This window comes from Trifolium pratense, linkage group LG5, assembly GCF_020283565.1.
Source record: "Trifolium pratense cultivar HEN17-A07 linkage group LG5, ARS_RC_1.1, whole genome shotgun sequence".
NCBI lineage: Eukaryota > Viridiplantae > Streptophyta > Magnoliopsida > Fabales > Fabaceae > Trifolium > Trifolium pratense.
The window spans coordinates 57,412,796-57,438,078 of NC_060063.1; the positions used below are offsets into that span (position 1 = coordinate 57,412,796).

General features: G+C 36.6%; 5 protein-coding genes across 5 annotated transcripts; all 5 read left to right on the forward strand.

The window, feature by feature from the left end:
- Nucleotides 1-2,537: 2,537 nt before the first annotated feature.
- Nucleotides 2,538-5,955, forward strand: LOC123883403 (short-chain dehydrogenase TIC 32, chloroplastic-like). Its single transcript, XM_045932191.1, has 8 exons — nt 2,538-2,831; nt 3,360-3,591; nt 3,736-3,815; nt 4,297-4,450; nt 4,657-4,735; nt 4,896-4,989; nt 5,509-5,555; nt 5,652-5,955. Exons 1-8 carry the CDS (start codon nt 2,603-2,605, stop codon nt 5,808-5,810), a joined length of 1,074 nt encoding a protein of 357 aa, XP_045788147.1. The 5' UTR covers nt 2,538-2,602; the 3' UTR covers nt 5,811-5,955.
- A 751-nt stretch (nt 5,956-6,706) lies between these two features.
- Nucleotides 6,707-8,650, forward strand: LOC123883402 (hydroquinone glucosyltransferase-like). Its single transcript, XM_045932190.1, has one exon. The coding sequence runs from the start codon at nt 6,967-6,969 to the stop codon at nt 8,368-8,370; it is 1,404 nt and encodes a 467-aa protein (XP_045788146.1). The 5' UTR covers nt 6,707-6,966; the 3' UTR covers nt 8,371-8,650.
- Nucleotides 8,651-10,110: 1,460 nt separating this feature from the next.
- Nucleotides 10,111-10,701, forward strand: LOC123886976 (hydroquinone glucosyltransferase-like). Its single transcript, XM_045936237.1, has one exon. It carries the CDS (start codon nt 10,111-10,113, stop codon nt 10,699-10,701), a length of 591 nt encoding a protein of 196 aa, XP_045792193.1.
- Nucleotides 10,702-15,497: 4,796 nt separating this feature from the next.
- On the forward strand, nt 15,498-20,260 carry LOC123886977 (hydroquinone glucosyltransferase-like). Its single transcript, XM_045936238.1, has 3 exons — nt 15,498-15,843; nt 19,416-19,663; nt 19,783-20,260. The coding sequence occupies exons 1-3, from the start codon at nt 15,498-15,500 to the stop codon at nt 20,164-20,166; spliced, it is 978 nt and encodes a 325-aa protein (XP_045792194.1). The 3' UTR covers nt 20,167-20,260.
- A 1,247-nt stretch (nt 20,261-21,507) lies between these two features.
- LOC123883404 (peptidyl-prolyl cis-trans isomerase FKBP20-2, chloroplastic) lies at nt 21,508-24,853 on the forward strand. Its single transcript, XM_045932192.1, has 7 exons — nt 21,508-21,627; nt 22,607-22,682; nt 22,765-22,961; nt 23,176-23,285; nt 23,557-23,665; nt 23,773-23,849; nt 24,530-24,853. The coding sequence occupies exons 1-7, from the start codon at nt 21,573-21,575 to the stop codon at nt 24,650-24,652; spliced, it is 747 nt and encodes a 248-aa protein (XP_045788148.1). The 5' UTR covers nt 21,508-21,572; the 3' UTR covers nt 24,653-24,853.
- The last annotated feature ends 430 nt before the right edge of the window (nt 24,854-25,283 follow it).

Here is a 25,283-nt window from a genome sequence, read left to right on the forward strand (position 1 = left end):
TTAATTGGAATTGAATTAACATATTGGATTTACGTATTTTTAGTTTTGTCAAAACGTGAACGAAACACCACGGTTCGATTCTTTGTAACTGTGATCAGAAGATGGTTGGAACCACTAAAAACTGACCCTCTAATCAGATTAAACTAGGGTGAAAGCAAAAAAAAAAAAAGTGAACCGAATAAATCAACTAGGTTTGATCTAGTGGTAAACAATTTGGGTTGTATGCTAGAGGTCACAAGTTCGATCATCAGTTTCATTGTAAACTAAAACAAAAAACATAAACCGAAACGCAAAGATATAAATAAAAGAAATCGTTGAATTTAAAAATAGGAGAGAGAGAGAGAGAGAGAGAGAGAGAGAGAGAGAGAGAGAGAGAGAGAGAGAGAGAGAGAGAGAGAGAGAGAGAGAGAGAGAGAGAGAGAGAGAGAGAGAGAGAGAGAGAGAGAGAGAGAGAGAGAGAGAGAGAGAGAGAGAGAGAGAGAGAGAGAGAGAGAGAGAGAGAGAGAGAGAGAGAGAGAGAGAGAGAGAGAGAGAAGGAAAGACATAGACGAAGAAATAGGTTAACTAGAAATATTTGGGGTTAAATTAGAAAAAAACAAAGAGTTTTCCATGTCAAAATTAACTAACGTAATAACATTGTCTTTCGGGATACTATTGCTAATCATGTTCAATTGATTGACCAAATCAATTTTATTTCTTGGTTATGGTTAATTGGGCATTCAGGTAGATTTCGTATTTATTCGTATTCTGAATGGTGTTTCAATCCCTTAGTATGTCTCTCTAATATCTAAAAGGATTTTGTTGTATTGTAAGGATTTAAGTGCTTCTTATACTTCTTATTAATACAATGTTTTCTTATAAAAATAAAAAATAATGTATACAAGAGAACACATGATTTCTTTCCCAAAAGTTGCACGCTCTATATTAAACAAGGTGTTAAGCCAGTTATAAACAATAACCAGCATAAAGACACCCTCTACACACTCCTTTTTAAGTTAGTTGTCTATATCCAGCTTAAAATATTTAACGTTTTAGATCGGTTTTTCTATATCCGGCTTAATTATACGGTGTCTTTTAATCTCTAAAAATTACACTAATTATAAGAAACATTACAATAAGATGCACCACTTGTCTCACTCTTCCATGTTAGAAGTGGCCATATATATGAATATATTCTATGTAATTATATTAGAGAAATTAAACTACTTATTGGGCAGATCTAATCATTATAACTTTATAACTTAAATTTGGATATTTAAGCAATAAGTTTTATATATACATATCACTCATTTACTAATTTTTTTCTAATAACATTATAACTTAATAAACACCCAATCCTTCAACCCTGTCTTCAATTTTTTTTTACAAATTTGAATATTATAATTATTATATACTAAGCTACTGAGTTTGGTCTAGTAGTGAGAGATTTATGTAATATGCTTAAGGTATTAGGTTCGATACTCATTGTCAACATTGTAAAAAAAAAAAAAAAAAATATTATACTCCCTCCATCCCAAATTATAAGGGAAAATCCCCATTTTTTATTCCAAATTATAAGGAAAAAACCATTTTCAAGAATGTTTTTTTCTTTAATCTCATAAAATTTAATACAAATTGCATTTAATTTTCTCTTACCTTTTCTCAATAAACAACAACCAATAAAAATTGCTTTTACACCTTTCCATGCAACTGATTTCAAGAAAAACTCACAAAAACATATTTCAAATTATCATATTTTACTTTTTCTTAATAAATGTGATTTTTATTTTATTTTATTTCTTATAATTTGGAACGAGGGAGTAATTATTAGTAAATTAAACACCCAATCCTCCAACCCAACACTTCAAAAAAAAAAAGTAATTAAATAGTATAGGGTCTACCAACAACGTTAAGTCATTATATATTTCTTAAAATATTCACATATTTTAATAGAATTTATGTAGTGAGACCCATGAAAAAGAAGAGAGAAGGTGCTTCCATAATCATTGGTACAGCATATAGATCAATTTCCCATTTAGTATTTAGTATTTACTCTGATAAGAACATATATTATCATAGTTTTAGTCAAAAGACTGAGAAAAGCATAATGTCCATCATATGCATCAAATATAAGTTATTATGTTTGATCTAGTAGTAAAAAATTTGAGTAGTATGTATGAAGTTCTAGTTTTTATCCTAAATGATTTCATTCTAAACAAAAAAGAAGATACATCAACTATTTAATGAATTTGAAAAGTAAAGTTTTTATATAGCCTAAAATTCAAAGATAGTAATATTTTTCATTTACCGCATGCAACCTATATTTTTTCTTTTGGTTGATGATATATTTCCTCAGTCCAAAAATATATTAGAAAATGAATAAAAGAAATTTAATATATTTAATTTAAAATTTAGACTAGCTACATATATTATTTTTATTGATGAATTTTCACTCATATTTTTTGGGACACACCATCAGACATTAAACCTCCATTAAAGCAACATACGTATATAAAGCAAACAAAACAAAACCAAACAAAAAGAACCGAAAGAAAATAAATAATCCAAGAAGAAAAGACTAAACATTTGGACCAATCAATTATCACATTCAACTGTTTTGTATATGTGTCAGTGTTCTCCTTTGCCGGCAATGGCAGCATTTCAATACAAGTCTACAAATACTACAACAACGTTATTTATTGTTATCAACACCTCACACTCAAAACAAACAAACAAAACAGAGCAAATTACTCTTCTCCTCCTCATGACTCCTTCTGGATTTTCATTATCTTCAACTGCTGAAGATGTTACTCATGGGATTCATGGGAGTGGCCTCACAGCAATTGTCACAGGTTACATATATATTATATTGTTTGTTTTCTGTCATAAGTTTCTGCTATCAAATCACTCACTATTTATATCCATGCACTAAGTTTAGTAGTACTATTATGAAAAAAATAAAATTTAGTAGTACTAGTTAGTTAGACGTGATAGAGTGTATTAAAGAGTTTGGTCGAGAGATGACTGAATATATGTTTATAACTCGAGGCAATCTTCATGTTATAAGCCGGTTTTATAAGTTTACGTTAAGCCTAACCAAATTTTATGGTATCAATCAGAGTCTCACAAAGATTCGTTGAGTCATGTGAGTGCAAAACTTACTGTACAAACTGGATTTGTAGATTAGATTTAGACCCGAACCAAAATTCCACAACTTTCTTGGACTTTCCTTTTTGATGACGACATTAAAATTTTCTCGGCAACACAAATAGTGGTTATATCTTGTTTTAAGTAGCATTTAAACTTATAACTTCATTTTAACCAGGTCAATTTTATGAAATCATATTCAATTGAAAACATAAGTAGTGTTTTTGTTACAGGAACAACCAATGGTATTGGCAATGAAACTGCAAGAGTTCTTGCCTTGCGTGGTGTTCATGTGATTATGGCTGTTAGAAATATTGTGGCAGCACAACTTGTCAAAGAAGCAATACTTAAGGAGATTCCAACGGCTAAAGTTGATGTGATGGAGTTAGATCTCAGTTCATTGGCATCTGTTAGAAAATTTGCATCAGATTTCAATTCATCTTCTTTTTCATTGAACATTCTAATGTAAGAAAATTAGTATACAACACCATAAGCACAATTTATGTCCAAAAAAAAAACACCATAAGCACAATTATACCATAATTATGATTATTCAAGAAAATACACGATTAATAATATTTTTCTTGTTATTTTGTTGTAAATTCTAAGAAACAATGCAGGAATTTGTGCACCTGTTTTCACACTGTCCAAAGACAACATTGAACTACAATTTGCCACAAATTATTTGGGTATGTAGAAATTGTCTCATATTTGGTAACATAAATATTTTGGCTAAAGCGCTTTTAACTTTCATAAACTTGTAATTTTGACATTGTCAACACACATGTGGACAGTGACTCACAAGCCACGTCAGCATGTCTTGCCACATGAACAATATTTCACATGCCACGTCAGCCTACATGGCATGGTGTGCTGATGTAGCTTGTGAAATATTGGCCACGTGTGCGTTGACTTGGTCAAAATCAGTGGAGGACCAGACTTTTGTAAAAGGGACTAAAGATAGGGGTCAAAAGTGCTATTATGAAAGTTTGGAGGCCAAAATCACAAGCTTGTGAAAGTTAGGAGCCAAAATTTAGCCTAATATTTTATGAGTTTATGTATATAAAACAAACACTAAATAACTTTTCTACTGTTTCTTTTGATGCATAGTCTTAGAAGAGAGTGAAAACAATCCTAATTTTTTTTTGTTGTTTATCATTTATTTCACAGGTCATTTTCTTTTAACAAATCTTTTGTTAGACACTATGAAGAAAACAGCATTTGAAAGCAAGAAAGAAGGAAGAATTATTAACGTCTCATCTGATGGTCACAATTATACATATCCTGAAGGAATCCGTTTTGATAAAATTAATGATGAATCAAAGTAAGAACTAAAAACAGAGGAATTCTAAATACAGATTGTTCTGGAGACTCAATTTTATTACTATTGAGTTAAATGACATATCAACTTGGAATAAGTTAAATGAATGATATATAAGATAGTTAAACATGAACATGCAATTATTATAGTGTATGTGGTAAGAAAAAGTATAGTCTATAATTCATTATTTTGTGCTTCCTTGTGCATAGTTACCTGAGATGGAAGGCATATGGTCAATCTAAGCTTGCCAACATTTTACATGCCAATGAACTTGCAAGACATCTCAAGGTATGTTGCTATTGCTAACATTTTTATTTGTATGCACCATATTATGATTATGCCATTGTTCTTATAACCATAAAGCAACTATAAAGAAGGTTCTATAGGATAAGTAGCTTCAATATCTGATATACCATATAATAATTGTTGCATCTTGATTCTTGATCAGGAAGATGGAGTTGATATTACTGCAAATTCTCTTCACCCAGGATGTATTTACACCAATATTGTAGGTCCTGAGGTTGCTAAAACTATCCCAAAAGGTAATTATCACATTTTACTATTCATGAGTCTATATGGTTTGTATTCAAAATGCTATTACACAAAACAGTAACTTTCATAAACTTGCGATTTTGACTTTCTAACTTTCACAATAGCACCTTTGACCTCCTAAATTTAGCCCATTTTGCAAAAGGCTAGCCCCCCCACTGATTTTGACCAAGTCAACCCACACGTGGGCAGCAAATCACATACATGTTATGTGAGTCACCGCCCACGTGTGCGTTGACTTGCTGATGTGACATGTAAGTTATTGTCCACGTATGTGTTGACATGGTCAAAATAGGTAGAGTTCCAACCTTTTGCAAAAAGGGGATAACGTTAGGGGGGCAAAAGTGCTATTATGAAAGTTAGAGGGCCAAAATCACAAGTTTGTGAAAGTCAGGATGCAAAAAATGCAATTTAGCCTTATTTTTATTGATATTTCTTTTAGCAATGTATTTTTCCCTTCAGATTATGAAAGTTGCTAATCTTGTGGAAGTGTTTCTGTCTGAATTATACAGATATGCTAAATATGCTTGGTGATTATGTACTTAAAAATGTACAGCAGGTATTTTATTTTTAACACAGTTTGATCTATTGAATTATTGCTTATCTATTTAATCTAAAAGAGAGTTTAAAAGTTCAACATTCAACCTCATTGTAGGGAGCAGCAACAACCTGCTATGTAGCATTGAACCCACAAGTGAAGGGTATTAGTGGAAAATATTTTTCTGACAGTAATGTGGATGAACCAAGCTCACAGGCAACAGGCATTGATTTGGCAAAGAAACTTTGGGATTTCAGCATGAAATTAATTGAATAGAATATACCAAAAATCATATGTATTTTCAATAAATTATCATTGCATTCTTTGCCACTCTAGTCTAGTGGCATTGAAATATCATCAAACATTACATGGAAGTACCAAAAGTCATTAAATATATATAAATTGGAAAGTTAAGTATCAACATTTTTATTTTGTTTTAATATGAGAAACCACTCTGGTAATCTAGAGTTCGACTGAGAAGTGAGTAAAATTTGACCAACGATTTTTTCAGTAAGAATTTGAACTCGAATTCTTCCAAACAATTAGTCCTTAATTGGAGTTGATTGACCATTTGATTCCAATCACTTGGTCGAAATTTCAATTATTTAATTGTCTAAAAGTATAGTCTTTGAGATCAAATCTTAAAAATAACTTGGTCCTTGTTGAATTAGATAGTGACTTTTCCTTGTTGAAATAAACACATACGCAAGAGCTTACATCATTTGTTCACAAAGAGTCCTTAAAACAATAGTAAATCAAATAGCAGCTCAATTTGTGTTCCTTAAAATATTCATTAAGGTCAGTGCATTGTGTCACGAAAATCGAGGCCTAACTCATCTTACAAAACCGGCTTGTAAGGTGAGGATTGCCTCCTCTTTATAAACTCTTCTTAAGAGTCCTATCTATCTGATGTGAGACTAAATCCCACCGAGTGTTGGCCGCTAACACACCCCCTCACGCTTCAGCCCGGCCCAATGGGCCTGAAGCGTGAACGATGTCGGAAGCCCAACGATAGACCTGATAGGCTCTGATACCATGTCACGAAAATCGAGGCCTAACTTATCTTACAAAACCGGCTTGTACGGTGAGGATTGCCTTCTCTTTATAAACTCTTCTCAAGAGTCCTATCTATCTGATGTGGGACTAAATCCCACCGAGTGTTGGCCGCTAACACATTGTTATCTGTTATACTTTTAGACATTCTTGTATAGCAAGAAACAATACTATTCGAATGGTAAATGAACTTTAGTTAAGAACAAATTGTTCAGAATATCCGAATTCAAATTTTGACTAAAGCTATAATTCATCAGTCAAACTTTACTATTCTCTCGACTGAAACTTCGGATTGCAAACAAAAAATTCTCATTATAAAAGCATCTTCTGAGATGTCCATCTTATATTTCATCATCTATCTAAAGTTCAATTACTCATTATGGAGAGTAAAAAGACATGCATAGCTATGATTCCTTCTCCTGGATTAAGCCATTTGATTCCACTTGTTGAGTTTGCTAAACAATTACTCCAACAACATAATCACTTCCATATCACATTCCTCATTCCAACACTTGGTCCATTAATTCCTTCCATGCAAACCATCTTAAACACTCTTCCACCAAACATGGATTTCATTGTTCTTCCTCAAGTTAACATTGAAGATATTCCACAAACTCATCAACCTTCAACACAAATGAAACTCATAGTAAAACATTCAGTGCCATTTCTACAAGAAGCAGTTAAATCACTCATTTCCAAAACTCACCTTGTTGCTTTAGTCTTTAGCATGTTTTCAACCGACGCGCATGATGTTGCTAAGCAATTCAACCTCTTGTCTTACCTTTTCTTTGCATCAGGAGCTTTTGTATTCTCATTCTTTCTCACTCTACCAACACTCGATGAAGCTGCTTCGTCCTCTGAGTTCTTTGAATCGTATTACGAAACAGTCAATGTTCCTGGTATTGCAATTCCTTTCCATGTCAAAGAGCTTCCAAATCCGGTTCTCGTTGAAAGATCAAGTTATACCTACAAATCAATTCTTGATATGTGTCGAAAACTATCATTGTGTGATGGTGTTATAATAAACACCTTCGCAGATTTGGAACCAGATGTCATAAGGGCTCTTCAAGAAAGACAGAAACCTTGTGTTTATCCTGTTGGACCTATCATTAGGAATGAGTCAAACAGTGAAGCAAACAAGTCAGTTTCTTTAAGGTGGTTGGAGAAACAGCCACCAAGTTCTGTTGTTTTTGTCTCTTTTGGAAGTGGTGGAACACTCTCTCATGAACAACTCAATGAGTTAGCATTTGGCTTAGAAATGAGTGGACACAAGTTCTTGTGGGTTGTGAGAGCTCCAAGTAAACATTCTAGTTCTGCTTATTTTAGTGTACAAAAGGATGATCCATTAGAGTATTTACCAAATGGTTTTTTGGAAAGAACCAAAGAAAATGGTTTAGTGGTTACATCATGGGCACCACAAGTTGAGATTCTTGGTCATGGTTCGACCGGTGGTTTTTTGAGTCATTGTGGTTGGAGTTCAACTTTAGAGAGTGTGGCTAATGGTGTGCCTATGATTGTATGGCCTTTGTTTGCAGAACAAAGGATGAATGCTAAATTACTCACTGATGTGCTCAAAGTTGCTGTAAGGCCAAAGGTTGATGATGAAAGTGGGATAGTGAAAAGAGAGGAAGTTGCTAATGCTATAAAAGGAATCATGGAAGGTGATGAAAGCTCGGAAATTCGTAAGAGAATCAAAGTATTGAGTGATGGTGCTGCTACTGAGTTAAGTGAGAATGGTTCCTCTAGGAAAGCACTCTCTACTTTAGCATTGAAATGGAATTAATAATATATACATGTTGAGTGGCTTGCAGAAATTATTAATAAGGTACTCATTATTAGAGATATAGAAAACTATAGAATAAGAGTTAGTGTTTTTGTTTTTGGTATTAACTCTCTGGTTCCCAGGAAAGGGGCCTCGGTAATCTAGAGTTCGGTCGCGAGGTAAGTGAAATTTGGCCAAGAATTGTTCCCACCAGGAATGTTTCTAATTAGTTGACCTATATAAGGACTTGATGTAAACATTTTCTATTACTTTTCTTCATATTGTACTATTTTTATTATCATCATGATATACTTGTACACATTATCTATTCTTGTGCCATGTTTCTTAACACTCATCATGCATTTGATGTCAAACATTTTGAGTATTGAGCCAAAGAAAGTAAGTTCTGCAAAGCCAGCCAAGATTTGGGAAAACAAAAACATAAAAATGAGCCATTAACTGTAATTAGCTCAAATCTATTTTTTTGATGTGGCACTAGGCCAAAATGTAATTGAACGGACCGGTCCGACTCAATGTTTTATTTGATGCTACTCAGATGTGGCAAAATAGATACGTTCGTTTTTGGACCTCTTCTTTTATAGCTCAGCCTGTGATAGTCAATCCGGCATGCCCATTAGAACGAGACCAAATTCGAAACATTCCCATGAAGTGATAGTAATAATGTTATTAAGGTTTGAGTGAGATGTTAGGAAAAGTTATTGAAGAACAAGTAGGCTTTTAGTTCTTATTCTATTACCATTGCAGAATTTTGGGCTATTTTTCTGGTTCTTCAGTTAACTCTGTCTCCCGGGTTCGTTAACGTATGGATTGAATCTTACTCGTTAGCCACGATAAATCTAATTGCAGGAAATTGCCCTCTTACTCATCATTGTTGTGGTTTGGTCTATGATATAAAGAAGCTAGCGAAGCAGTTGTCGTTAGTGAATTTTTCGCATGTCTTGTGAGAGACAAATCAAGTTGACGATGCTTTGGCAAATATTGGTTTAAATTTTGGCTCAAATTTTACCCGAGTTTAAGGCTGGTGGCCTTGATTAATTGTAGCTTTGAATAGGTGCTGCTGATTAAGGCACAGTTAATGGTTGGTGCACGGTGTATGTGAACGTTGTAAATCTCATAATAGAGTTCGATTCGTACTCATAAAAAAGTTAATTGTGGCAGTTACCTTAATATTATACAAGTGGAAGAGTGGATCCTTTCATGCTTGGAATGGGTGTTTGCTACTGCTTATTGCAGCATAAATAATGTATAGTTTATGAGTCAAAACAAAAGGATCAAAAGGTCTTTCTATGATTGCAGTATGGTAGTCCAATGACAGATTAAATAAACAAATTATTACAATATGATTTTTAACTTTTGCATTACATTAGTTCAAATAACCAAGAATTAGTGTTTTGTTCCTTTATAGAAACAATCACATACGCAAGAGCTTACATCACTTGTCACAAAGTCCATAAATTAATAATAAATTATAAAGCAGTTCAATTATGTTGCTTAAAATATCCATAAAGGTCATTGCATTGCTATTTGATATACTTTTAAACATTCTTCATATAATTGTTAGTCAGACTTTACTTACTTCCAGGCCGAACTTCAGATTATCAGAATCCATTCTCCTAAAAACCAGAGGGTTACAGACGAAAAAAGAAAATTCTTGTTATAAAAGCATCTTTAGGAGATATCCATCATACAAAATATATATATCTGATCTTTCAACATCTATCTCAAGTTCAATTAAACATCATGGAGAGTAAAAAGACATGCATTGCTATGGTTCCTTCCCCAGGACTAAGCCATTTGATTCCACTTGTTGAGTTTGCTAAACTATTACTCCAACAACACAATGACTACCAAATCACATTCCTCATTCCAACACTTGGTCCTCTCAATCCTTCCATGAAAACCATCTTGAACACTCTTCCACCAAACATGGATTTCATTGTTCTTCCACAAATCAACATTGAAGACCTTCCAGAAACTCATGAACCTGCAACACAAATGAAACTCATAGTAAAACACTCAGTTCCATTTCTACAAGAAGCAGTGAAATCACTCATTTCAAAAACTAACCTTGTTGCTTTAGTCTTTAGCATGTTTTCAACCGACGCGCATGATGTTGCTAAGCAATTCAACCTCTTGTCTTACCTTTTCTATGCCTCAGGAGCTGTATTATTCTCATTCTTTCTCACTTTTCCAAACCTTGATGAAGGTGCTTCAACTCAGTTCTTAGAGTCAAGTTATAAAACAGTGAATGTTCCTGGTGTTTCAGATCCTTACCATGTGACCGAGCTTCCAGATCCGTTTCTCTGCGAAAGATCAAGCGATACCTACTGATGACAAATCGTCACACTCTCTAATCCATGCCTATTTTAGCAACATTAGATGCATTTTAGTAGGTTTTTAGCAATAAATATAAGAGAAATCTAACCATTAGCTTGATTACTTGTTTTGCAAGAAAACAGGAAAAACTGCAGGATTTGAATGATTTTCACTACGCTGGGGGCGTAGCCCATCACGCGCCGCGTGATGGAGCTCACAGAGAGCCAAGATTGTGACTCTGATCACGCACCGCGTAATGCCTTACCACGCGCGGCGTGAAGCCTTGATGAAGATGAAGATTGCTCTCTGACTTGATCACGCGCCGCGTGATTCTGTTACTACGCGCGGCGTAGTTGATGGATTTGCAACCACGCGCGGCGTGGTAGATCTGGCGCGCGGCGTGGTTGCCTTCTGTATATATATTTTCTGCATAATTCTGTTTTCTGGTTGGAAAATTCTGCAAAATTGATCTACATTCTGGTTTTGGAACTTCCAGATCGCGATTCAAGACTCCAGAGGATAGCTCCAAGCACGTCGAGAGCATGGATCCACAAGCCATGGCGATGAAGCGAGGAAGCGAACGAAGCACGATGAGGAGCTAAACTCCTTTGAAGGTAGAATCTAGGATAGTTTAGGATGTAGTTCAACTGAATGTAATCTGCAAATGTTGTAAGAATTCACTCTTTCTATAGTGTTCATCCAATGCAATTCTGTTTTTAATGCTTTATAATCCTTCATTAGTGTTATAATGATTTCGAGTTAAGTCACGTGCGAGAGTATTGATTTAATTTCTGAACTGAATTGTATTGAGCATTCGAGTGTCTCCGGTCGAGAGATTGAGGCATAGAGTGTAGCGAACGATTGACGCGCGTTAATATCATTCGTTGTAGGTAGCTTCCGCCCGAGAGATCGGGGGAGTATCGACAACGAATAGAGTGGATTTTGACAAGAGATTGCGATTCACTAATTTGTCGATCTAGTTGTGAACACTTGAGTAAATTCCTACGACATAGTAGATTGCATGTGGTTTAGCTATAGACTAGATGATTCCGATGATTCTACCTCGCTTTTCCTTTATATCAAAGCACGTTTTCCAGCAATTCATTACTCAATATACCCCCAATTTATGTGTATTTTCTGTGAAATGTCTATGAACACAATTCGACTAGTTTGATCACACAATCCCTGTGGATCGATATTTTTATTACTACGTGGTTTTCGTGCACTTGCGAAATATTCCATCAAGTTTTTGGCGCCGTTGCCGGGGATTGTGATTGATTCAACTAGGCAATAGTGTTCATATTTTCTGTGTTTTCTTTATTATTTTCTGTTTATATTTTTCTCCCGGAGCGTTCTACTTGTGTGTTTCATTGTGCATGCGGAGAACAGGTCCTCAAGAGCTGCAATTTGATCCAGAGATTGAAAAGACAGCTCGCGCAATTCGAAAGGCAACAAGGGAAGCCCAAGCTTCAAGGGGAACAGCTTTGCTAAGGGATACACCGGACTGTCAAGAAAGGACTGCAGCAACAATGGAGGAAGAACAGGTTCCACCGGTTCCTCAACCGCCAAGGCGTACCCTTGGTGATTATGGGAGGAGAGACAATGACGCGTTGGCAAATCAAGGCTTTCAGCCGGCGAATCCTGTCTCATTCGACATCAAGAACACGGTCCTTTCCGCCTTAAAAGAGAATCCGTATTCAGGTTCGGAAGCTCAATGCCCGAATTTACACTTGTCTCACTTCTATGAAGCATGCGACTATACCGATCCACCGGGGGTGAGCGAATCGGACAAAAGACTTAGGTTATTCAAGCATTCTCTCACCGGCCGTGCTAAAGATTGGTTGGACACGATACCCGCCGGAACTATTGAGACTTGGAGACAGCTGGAGCGGAAGTTCTTAGATCGTTACTTTCCTATTCATAAGTTCCTAGAAAGAAGGGCTGAAATTAGCAACTTCGAACAAGCGGATGGTGAGACGTTGTATGATGCTTGGGAGAGGTTCAAAGTTTGTCTTAAAAGGTGTCCGAATCACGGTTTCGATGGCCACAATCAGATGCAAATGTTTACCCAAGGTTTGAGGGCTCAAACGCGAATGATACTTGATGCATCAGCCGGTGGTTCGTTGAAGAACCGTGATGAAACTGAAGCAAGAGAATTGGTGGAAAGCATGGCTCAAAACGAGTATAGAGCTACTAATGATAGGGGAGCCAAAAAGAAAGGCGGAGTGTTGGAATTGGATACTCAAACAGCACTATTGGCACAGCAAAAGCTCATGACTAGCCAAATGGAAGCAATGATGAAGTTGCTATCCAATCCGCAAGTCCAAACTTCTCCAATAGGTAAAATTGACAATGTGCGCTGTGATTTTTGTTTGCAGGACCACCCAAATGGCGGATGCTTCCCGGAGGGTTCAGAGGAGGCTCGCTACTTGGCCAATTTTCGGAAGCCGTACAACAACAATAACAACGGGTCCGGATGGGGGAACGGTATGCAAAGTCAAGGTGCACCGCAACAGCAGCAAAGGCCTCCATCAAGGATGGAAGAGACTCTAAATCAGTTCATGCTCATGACCCAAAGCAACTTTGAAGCGATGAAATCGAGTCAAGCAACCTCTAACAAGAATCATGAAGCTTCTATCAAGAATCTTGAGGTGCAAATGGGTCAGTTGTCAAGGCAGTTTTCTATGTTGCAAAACCAAGGAGGTTTCGGTGGAAACACTCATGATAATCCTAAAAATGAAACTTGCAATGGAATCACTTTGAGGAGTAGAGAGATACCGGAAAGGTCAGCTGTAGAGAAGCCCTTGAAAAAGAAGGTCAATGAGGGAGAAGTTGAAAATAAGCAAGAAGTTGTAGTTGAAAATGAGAGATATGAGGGAGAAGTAGAAAATGAAAATTTGTCTAAGGAAGTGGAGATTAGTGAGGATGAGAAAGAAGAAGTTGAAAAACAGAGGGAGATAAAAGAAAAAGAGAGTAAGAAGGTTGAGAAAGGTAAAGGAGTTGATGAATCGCCATATGCTAGGATGCCTTTTCCTAGGAGAAAGAAAGTTAAGAATCTTGAGCGGGAGAAGGAGTTCAAGAAATTCATGAAGGTGTTGAACAAGCTTGAGATGGCCATACCATTGGTTGAGGCATTGGAGCAAATGCCGAGTTATGCAAAGTTTTTGAAGGAGCTGCTTACAAAGAAAAGAAAACCATTAGATGATGAAATGATAAGTATGACGGAAGAGTGCAGCGCTCTCATTCAACGGAAGCTACCTCAGAAAAAGAAAGATCCGGGGAGCTTTACAATTCCTTGTTCTATTGGAAATCTCACTATTGAAAAAGCTTTGTGTGATTTGGGTGCTAGCATTAATCTGATGCCGTTATCAATGATGAAGAAGATACCGGGAGCGGTGGCAAGGCCGACAAAGATGAGTCTCTCTTTGGCGGATAGATCAGTTGTGCATCCGGAAGGTATTCTCCATGATGTGTTGGTTAAGGTTGCTGGGTTTGTGTTTCCCGCAGATTTTGTGGTCTTAGACATAGAAGAAACTAGGGAGTGGGAACCTTTGCTACTTGGTAGACCCTTCCTAGCAACTAGCCGTGCCCTAATCGATGTGGAGATGGGGGAACTCATGCTAAGGACTGATGATCAGCAGGTTACATTTAATGTCTTTGATAAGATGGAGTGCGATGATGGAGACCCACAATGTTTTAAAATCCAGGTTTATGATCATATTGTTAAACATGCTCTTAAGTTACCTTGGAATGCACACTACTTGCCACATGGTGGCACTTCTTTTCCATAACCCTTAGGGGTAAGGAACGTCAAGCATCGGGACGTTAAACAAGCGCTGGTTGGGAGGCAACCCAACGGTTTCTAATGTTTTAGTTTGTGTTGTTTTGAAGTATGTAGGTAGGTGTGCAGCAGGAGCAAGGACGGAAGCAAAACAGGGCAGAACAGAATTCTACTACGCCAGGGGCGCAGTACAATCACGCGCGGCGTGATCCTTCATCACAGAGGAAGAAGTTTTCAGAAGGCGTTACGCGCGGCGTAGGGGTATATCCCGCGCTGCGTGAATACTGGAGAAATATGGAGTCTCTGACTAGTGATTACGCGCCGCGTGATGGTTACTACGCGCGGCGTGGCCTTGAGGAAATAAGTTCTTGACCGTTACAATTGGTACTACGCGCGGCGTAGCAGGGGTCACGCGCGGCGTGGTTACACAGGAAAGCGTGTAAAATTTGAATTTCTTCATCTTCTCAACCACTCCATCCGTCCCATCATCAATTCACACGGTCTCCCACACGGAAAACCCCATTGGCAACCCATTTTCACTCTTCAAACTTCTCCAATTTCACTTCTAATCACTTTCTATCACCCATTTCCTTCACATTCACATAAAACCCATATCACCCACTCCTAATTTCACTCCAAATCCCTCATTTCATCACATTTCACCACTTTCTCAAGATTAACCCATTTCAATCTATCTACTATCACCATGTTGACACGGCTAACCGGAAAGGGAAAGAAGAAGAGTGATGCTAACCCAACACAAGAGCCACCCAAGAAACCAAGAACAAAGATGAGTGCAAGCAAGGGCCAATCTTCTCGGTCCGCTCAAGCATCTCCTCCTCGCCGGAGCAGTGTTACCCGGCCACAAGTTCATCCCCACTTCATTAGTGAAGTTCATGAGAAAAGGTACTCACAAATTCGAACCTTTACTATTAATCAAGAGAAGGGTTTTGGTGAGGATTTGCTGAATGGTGTAGCTGAGTTAGGGAATGAGATAAAGTCTAGGGGATGGGAGAAATTTAATAAATTGATGATTAAAGATGAAGTGAATCCTGGAAATCAGATGTGGGCTAGGGAGTTCTTTGCAAATGCTTATTTACCGGATCAACCTATGTTTCCGGAATATGTTTCTGTGGTTAGGGGTGTTAAGGTGAGCTATTCTTTTGAAACTATAAACAATCTGCTTGGTTGTGCTGCTGGAGGCGTGTGTGAACTCTTGCGTGATAGGGAAAGGATCGACAAGAGTGGTATTGAAGTTAGGGAGGAACTAAAGAGGATAGTATGTCGTCCGGGAGCAATGTGGCTAGCCCACTCAGCAGCTTCTCTTCCTAGAAGGTTGAGCTTAACAAGTTTTAATCCGGTTCACCGTGCTTGGGGTGAATTTTGGTTGAAAAATGTGAGGGTTGTTGGCAACAATTCCGAGATTCAGCTGGATAATGCTCACGCGGTCCGGTTGTTGGTTGAAGGGAAGTATATTAATCTGGGATATTGGTTACAAAAAGATCTTCATGAGATAGCCAATCATCCGAATCCGACTTTTACTTTGGGACATTGCAATCTCATCGCTGCTTTGTGTAGGGCGAATAATGTTCCCATGAATGTGCAAGAAGGTGATCTTCATCCCGTCCGTCCATTGTCTTTATCATACTTCATCAAAAAGTTTGAGAGAGGACCTATTGTGCCCCGAGGTGAGGGGAATGCTGCAAGGGAGGAGGCTTTGAGAGAGGAAGAAGAGATTAATCGGTTTGAAGAGGGTAACCATCCGGATCAACAGGGGGATCCGGCGTATGAGTCTCACGATATACCAGCTCAAGACCCTCCTCGTTACTCTCATGATATGAATCAGCTTGCGTCGATGTTGCATCAAATGGAAATTTCTCAATATTCCGGACTGCCGAATCTTTACTTTGATACCGCCTCTTCCATGTACACCGAGGCGATGACTTATCGGTCTACTTTCCCTCCTCCTACTTTTGGGACTTTGTATCCCGTTGATACTGATTGGGAGGCGCATCAGGCGAGGGAGCTGAACTCATTTCAGGCCAGACAAGCATACAATTCTGGTTTGAGAGCTTCTGAGTTGGCCGAGATCGAGAGGCGACGCCGGGTTGAGCAGGATGAAGCTGCTGCTATGGAGAGGGAAATGCTGGATGTGGATGGGCTGAATTTGAATTTGAATAGCCCGTTCACAAACTACTTCACTGGCCAGCCGGATGACGCGGTTTGACATTGTTGGTGATGCTGTTCTGCTGCTGCTGCTACTATTCTCCTACTCTATCTCTATCTTTACTTTTTGTCTTTTATTTGCTTGGTTTGTAATAATATTCTGATGTTGCTTGGATATTGGCTGGATGTTTTAATTGTGTACTCTGAATTTGAATCTTCTTTTGTTTAATTGTGGAATGGTTTTTACTTCTAGAGTTTGTTTCAATATTTTGGCATGTTCCTTCTAGTTACTTGAGTATCAATTACTTGATTTTCTCCGTGTGTGATATGTGAAACTTGCAGTGCAATAGCTTGTTGCACTCATGTGATCAAGAGGCAAAGGAAGGGAACGCACACTTTTTGACCGGTTCTTTGATTCGACCCAACCGTGAGGTATTGAGCCAAACACTCTCATTCTTTCTATGTGTGATATCCGCTCATGTATTGTCTCTCGATTTTGCTTGTCGTCTTTTTATTTGATTGGTACTCTTGTAGCACACACGAGGCATGTTCCTTGGTACCTTTGAGCCTTTCTATCCACCCTTACATATAATTATCCTTTGCTTAACCAATTTGAGCTGAAAAAGAAAATGTTATTTTTGCAAAACCTTGAGAAATTTTTGTTGAAAAAAAAGGAATGACTTTCTTGGAGGTTAGGCACCTAATTAGTGGTTGATGCGCATTGCTCACTACTAAGTTTGGGGTTGCTCTTTGGAATTAGCAACAAATAAAGTTTGGGGTGAGGGTACTAGAGAACTTACAAAAAGTTTTGATTTGAAAAATTGAGAAAAATTTCAAAAAGTTGCAAAGAAAAAAAAAAAAATGATGAATGAAAAAAGAGATGAATGTGAAAAAAGAAAAAATAGAAAAGAAGTACAAAAAGAAGTGATAGCTTTGAATTCAAAGACTTGCAAAACTTTGTTTGATGATTGAAAAAGTTCTCTAGTCCACTATAGTTCAAAGGAAAAAGGGGTTTGGTTTATGAAATGTTTTTTTGACTAATAGGGGGATCTAACTCCAAGTTTTTCTACTACTTATCCAAAAACGTCACCATCCACCCTAGCCAAACCACGTTATAACCCTAAAAGACCTCTAATGTGTGTGCACAAAGTGAACCGAATGAATTCTTAGACTACTTGCAAAATTATTGTTGACTTGCATTGATGTGTTGATTTGAGTGAATTACCCAAACTGAAGAGTGCATGTGAGGAGTGTGATGAAATCATAGAGCCTTGGTCGAAAAGTGTGAACTACTTGAAAATGTCTTGCGGGAACGGTTGTGCAATTGAGCATTGTTTGCAGGTGGATCATTGATCATCAGGTGAGTCTCACGTATGTATGATTCGAGTGATTTTAAGGAAAATGTCAAGGTCTTGACACGAAAGCTTGAGGTAAAAGTTGTTTCCTTGAGGACAAGGAAAGGTTTAAGTTTGGGGTTGTGATGACAAATCGTCACACTCTCTAATCCATGCCTATTTTAGCAACATTAGATGCATTTTAGTAGGTTTTTAGCAATAAATATAAGAGAAATCTAACCATTAGCTTGATTACTTGTTTTGCAAGAAAACAGGAAAAACTGCAGGATTTGAATGATTTTCACTACGCTGGGGGCGTAGCCCATCACGCGCCGCGTGATGGAGCTCACAGAGAGCCAAGATTGTGACTCTGATCACGCACCGCGTAATGCCTTACCACGCGCGGCGTGAAGCCTTGATGAAGATGAAGATTGCTCTCTGACTTGATCACGCGCCGCGTGATTCTGTTACTACGCGCGGCGTAGTTGATGGATTTGCAACCACGCGCGGCGTGGTAGATCTGGCGCGCGGCGTGGTTGCCTTCTGTATATATATTTTCTGCATAATTCTGTTTTCTGGTTGGAAAATTCTGCAAAATTGATCTACATTCTGGTTTTGGAACTTCCAGATCGCGATTCAAGACTCCAGAGGATAGCTCCAAGCACGTCGAGAGCATGGATCCACAAGCCATGGCGATGAAGCGAGGAAGCGAACGAAGCACGATGAGGAGCTAAACTCCTTTGAAGGTAGAATCTAGGATAGTTTAGGATGTAGTTCAACTGAATGTAATCTGCAAATGTTGTAAGAATTCACTCTTTCTATAGTGTTCATCCAATGCAATTCTGTTTTTAATGCTTTATAATCCTTCATTAGTGTTATAATGATTTCGAGTTAAGTCACGTGCGAGAGTATTGATTTAATTTCTGAACTGAATTGTATTGAGCATTCGAGTGTCTCCGGTCGAGAGATTGAGGCATAGAGTGTAGCGAACGATTGACGCGCGTTAATATCATTCGTTGTAGGTAGCTTCCGCCCGAGAGATCGGGGGAGTATCGACAACGAATAGAGTGGATTTTGACAAGAGATTGCGATTCACTAATTTGTCGATCTAGTTGTGAACACTTGAGTAAATTCCTACGACATAGTAGATTGCATGTGGTTTAGCTATAGACTAGATGATTCCGATGATTCTACCTCGCTTTTCCTTTATATCAAAGCACGTTTTCCAGCAATTCATTACTCAATATACCCCCAATTTATGTGTATTTTCTGTGAAATGTCTATGAACACAATTCGACTAGTTTGATCACACAATCCCTGTGGATCGATATTTTTATTACTACGTGGTTTTCGTGCACTTGCGAAATATTCCATCACCTACAAATCAATTCTTGATGTGTGTCAAAAACTCTCATTGTTTGATGGTGTTATAATAAATACTTTCACAGATTTGGAACCAGATGCTATAAGGGTTCTTCAAGAGAGACAGAAACCTTGTGTTTATCCTGTTGGACCTATCATTAGGAATGAGTCAAACAGTGAAGCAAACATGTCAGTTTCTTTAAGGTGGTTGGAGAAACAGCCACCAAATTCTGTTGTTTTTGTCTCTTTTGGAAGTGGTGGAACACTCTCTCATGAGCAGTTGAATGAGTTGGCTTTTGGTTTAGAAATGATTGGACACAAGTTCTTGTGGGTTGTGAGAGTTCCAAGTAAACATTCTAGTTCTGCTTATTTTAGTGGACAAAAGGATGACCCATTAGAGTATTTACCAAATGGATTTTTGGAAAGAACTAAAGAAAAGGGACTAGTGGTTAGGTTACATCATGGGCACCACAAGTTGAGATTCTTGGTCATGGTTCTACTGGTGGATTTTTGAGTCATTGTGGTTGGAGTTCAACTTTGGAGAGTGTGGTTAACGGAGTGCCGGTGATTGCATGGCCATTGTTTGCTGAGCAGAAGATGAATGCAAAATTATTAACTGATGTGCTCAAAGTGGCTGTTAGGCCAAAAATTGACGATGAAAATGGGATAGTGAAACGAGAGGAAGTTGCTAAAGCTATAAAGAGAATCATGGAAGGTGATGAAAGCTTTGTAATACGAAAGAGAATCGAAGAATTGAGAGATGGTGCTGCTAATGCACTAAGTGAGAATGGTTCCTCTAGGAAAGCACTCTCTGATCTAGCATTGAAATGGCATTAGTATAGTTTCTTTTATTAGTTAAATATATCATTTCAAGTATTGAACTAGGTAATAATTTCTTATTTTTGTAATGAATTTGATATCAATATATTCACTATTAAGTATTAAGTAAATAAGAGTTTTGGGTAACGGATTAGGCCAAATAGTACCAGAATTAGCACAGCAGTAAATGAGGGGCAAACCGGAGTTGAAACACGGTTTACCGGAAAAAATATCTCACGGAGGACGGTGGGTCCACTGAGTAAGCACGGTGTAGGGTTGCCTCTTAATAGGTACTAGAAACCATATTGAAATGGAGAAAAATAAGTGAGACATGCTGAAACCGTGTCTAGACTGCACCACGGAAAGTCCATCAGAAGGCTCAAATGTAAGGAATGTGCTATGTTAAGATTATTCTAGAATACGCTAGAGTATATATTTACAAACTATTTAAATTTAAATATCAACAAGCACAAGAAGCAGACTTTGAATCAGAATGAATAAGTCCATCAGATGGTTCAAGCGCGCTCAATTGATCTACAGAACAAAACCTTCCTGGATTTTCACTAATCACTTTGTCATATCTACTTTTCAAATTTTGAACTTGAGATTGAGACTGTATAGCTATAAGTTTTTGTATGATGGCATTCCAAGACTTGTCATTATTATAACTATCTACAGGCTACCACAAATCAACAGAAGACGCGAACTCCACCAAATTTTCAATGTCACCACCTGATATCATTAAAAACCGATTGTAGAATAAGATATCACAAACTCTATGTAAAAAGTGTAACTAAAACATGTTTCTGAAAGCAGTCATATACCTAAAACATAAACATACATAGGAATTTTTTTTATCTAATTCTTTTTTCTCATTTCATTAGCAATAATCGGTAGAGATTTTTCGCAAGTTAAATATGCAAAAAAGAAAACAAACAGCATAACATATATATATAATTTTAAATGTTAATCTGATATACAAGAAAATCTAATTAGTGAAATCAAGATAAGCTTGCATAAAATTGAAGTGCAGAAGAAACAAAATGTTACCTTTATTTTATGAGATAATGATATTATTTTGCTTGTATCTTGGGTGCCAAGTTTCCAATTTCGAATTCGTCAAAAATCTAAAATCAAATTTAATCATTAAATCAATCTAAATTAAATATTTTTAGCAAGAAAAAAAAATCTACATTGAACAAGAAAAGAAAAAGTGATGGTTTTATTACTTTCTTAACTTAGAATGGGCTGCGTTTAGCACTTAATTGGGCCTGTTCTTTGTAGCCCAATTCAGCGCTGTAGCAAAAAAAAATGGGGGTGTAAGAGCAATGTCATGTTCAACTGACTTGTGTTTGTTTTCTGAAAAAATCTTATTATCCAAACCAAACAGAGAATATTATTATAGTCATCCTGTCTTGTCTGTCATGCTACTGCTCTTATCTTCAACATCCTCTTCTTCACTCATGCAATCTTTTCCGTGTAACTCTCTCTCTCTGACTCTGACACTTTAATTCCTGTAATGAAATAAGAATTATGTGTTTCAATATCAAAATATAGAAACTTTGTTGTGTGCTTCATTGGTTGTGTTTGTTTTTTTATTTTAAAGTTAATATTTTTGTTAACGGGTCTTTGAAATTTGGATGTGATATCATATTTAATGTTGAGTTTCCAAAAAAGTTGAATTTTAAAGTTAATAATTTTGTTAGAATCTTCATATTCTGTTAGTTGAAAGTAAAATTCAAGATATGTAAGCTAGGTCTTTGAACTACTTGAAGCTTGCATTGTTTATGTAAGGTTAATTAATGGTTTCAAAAAGTTACAACAATTTTAGAGAATTGAGGTTGTTGCAGGTACTTTTAAACTTAGAATGATAAGTATGATTCGATAAGTGGGGACTGATATCATCTGCATTTTGGGTTTGGTCCATTCGTTTGTTGAGATATGACTAGGAGGGTTAGGGGTGCAGCGGTGCGAATTGAGCCATTGTATTTAAACAAACCCTTGTTTGGATAAATAGCTTATTTTGCAGCTTATATCATAAACGTTTATCATTTAAACAAGCTGTTTCTATAACACAAGATAAAATAAAGTCTAATTGTTTTTGTATAGTCTATAAGCTGTTTTCATAAGCTATCATGGAGAGATTATGAAAACAACTAATGGAAATAAGTTGAAAATAAGTTGTTTTCTTAAGTTCTCCCAAACAGTGTCAATAGTGTTCATGCTAGTAGATAAGTTTAAATAAGTCAATCCAAACTGACCAAAAGTTTGTGTTTTGTAACAATTGGCTGAACTATGTAGTCGTAGATAGTAAACTACAACAGTCACTCTGTTGTCGGAGACCTAGGCACAATTGGTTGAACTATGTGATCAATTGTTGTGTTCTTGTGCATTTATTTATCTGCCTACTTTAGAACCTATTTCGCTATTCTAACAAATCATTGGCCTCTTTTGGCAGTAAAATTCCTTTGTGCTGTACAAGGACAAGGAGAATCAACTCATCGAAGCACTAATCAAAAACCGAAGGATTACATGTAGGATTGGCCTTCTTTTCTCTTGAATTGATTAACATTTCATTTAGTATTCTACTGAGTGGATTTTTGTTTGTATGGATAGAGTGCAGGATGAGAAAGTATTAAGGAGGAAACTTATGATTTCTGTTTTGGTCTCAACTTGTGTTTTTCCAACATTATCTTCTCATGCGAAGACCAAAAGTATTAATCCGTATAATGAAAAACGTGTGCTACAACAAAATAAGAATATACAAAAACAAAACAATGCACCAGACGACTTCCCAAATTTTATTAGAGAAGGTAATAATCATTGTTTTTTCATACATGATTATGTTACTTTATAAGTTCAATAAGAAAAATTCGATTACATTTTTACCCTGTGATGCTTCTTGTAAATGTCACAGCTATATTTTCTATCGATATTTTAGCGTGAAAAAGTTAGGAAGCTAGTGTGGTATTTGTTTGTCCTCAAACTTTTGGATATGATGTTCTGGTTTATTAATATACTTTTCAGGTTTTGAAGTTAAAGTGATAACACCAGATAACTATATAACGCGTGATTCAGGGCTAATATACCGAGATTATGAAGTTGGTACAGGTGATTGTCCAAAGGATGGTCAGCAGGTTTTTCTTTTATTTTATTTTCTTTTCAATCGACTATTTCTTTCGTTGTAATTTTACATTAATTGTTTGGGAGAATAAGCTTACACAAAAATTAGGCATTGTGATTACCAAAATGAGAACTAGAATTGTCTCGATATACTTTGAGTTTGTTGAGATGAGGAAAATTGGAAATCGATGCTTGAATGATTATGTTTAAAACTTGACTTTAACACACAAATTATACTCACTAATTTTTTACTATTATTTAATTACATTATATCATGCCTTGTAGGTCACATTTCACTATGTTGGCTATAACGAATCTGGCCGCCGTATTGACAGTACTTATTTGCAAGGCACTCCTGCTAAAATTCGCATGGGTAACAAGGCTTTGGTTCCAGGTTAGAAAATAATCAGATTTAGTATTATAAGTCCTGTCAGATTGTATGACAAAAAGCACTAATTCTTCGCCTGCTTTTTTCATCTTTCTCTACTTTTTCTGATGTAGGATTTGAGGAAGGAATTAGAGACATGAAAGCAGGTGGAAAGAGAAGAATAATCATTCCTCCTGATCTTGGACCCCCGGTACATCTCTTATTTTCTTTTATCTCCATTCACCAATGTACCTCAGAGTATTTCTATGTTTGATAATGACCAATAAGAACTTATGCTAAGGTCAATGAAATTTGCCTTGTCTTTATCTTTCCTTATGTATAGGCAATGTTTTAAATTGCGGTTGCGATTATATTGTGATTCTTGATACTTCTGATAAACGTAAGTGATGCAACATCAATTGTTTTCACGATGTAGTTGTTGAGATCACACAAATCTTTATATTATGGCCACAATTGTGGTTATGAACCACAATTCAAAACTGTGCATATAAGTGGTTAATGAGCTCCACTTAAGGACAAATCGTTCAGGAGAACCTGAGTTCAAATCCTGATTGGAAGAATCCTTGGTCAACCTTTACTTACCTCATGACCGAGTTTGGGTTTACCAGGGCTTCCTCCCCTAGCTAAGCATTTTATCCAAACAAATATAGAACCAAAATGGATAACTTCGTCTCTTACCAGTTCTTCCAGGGCCTCCTCGTGGATACACTTCTTGATAAAAAAAATCCATGTATTATAGGCTTCAATCTTGAGCACCTTTTCTTAATAGTTCATGATTGTTGCTAATAGTTTCCGAGTTACATTTTGTTGTGAGTTGTAACTGCAGTGAATTCCTGAGTAACATGATGTTTGATGTTTTGTATTCTGCAGGTAGGACCTTCAACATTTTTCAGCTCAAAACAATTTGAAGTTTTTGATGTTGAATTATTAAGCATACAAAGCTGTGAAAGAAGAGTGATAGTAGGATTTTATTCTGATGTTGTATGCACTTGAGATAAGGCTGCAATATTTACAGCAAAAATATTAGCTAGGAACAAAATTATGATCTTGCTTTAAGGCTATTATTGTTAAGTATTCTTTATTGTTATGGTTTGTAACCATGTCAATCATTGAGAAAGGAACATATGTATTATGAAAATACTTATGAAATTTTCATAGTAGAATCATCTTATATTCATGATGGTTCATCAACAATAGCTTTGTACTTTGTAGCATGGACATGAAAATGTACTACACTTGTTTGTACTAATAGAAAAAGAATCACATCAAAATCATTCATGGTTGGTTCAAACCATTTAGGAACATTGGTTGTTGGATGAAGATTAGACGGTTCATATTATAATTTCTCCGAGTACAATACGATTTATCGATCTTCATTCAACGAGAAAGTGCGAGAATAGCATTTCGTGTTGTGCAACTCCCCTTCATTAAGAAAAGGTGCTCAAGATTGAAGCCTATATATAAATGGTTATTTTTTAAAGATACCCAAACCATATGCATTCCTTTTCTAAATAAAATTTCACACATGCATATAAATGCATCAAATTATGTAAATTAAAAAACTGTCTTATTATGTACCCAAAAAAAAAAAACCTGTCTTATTATAAAAAAATAAAGAAAACTA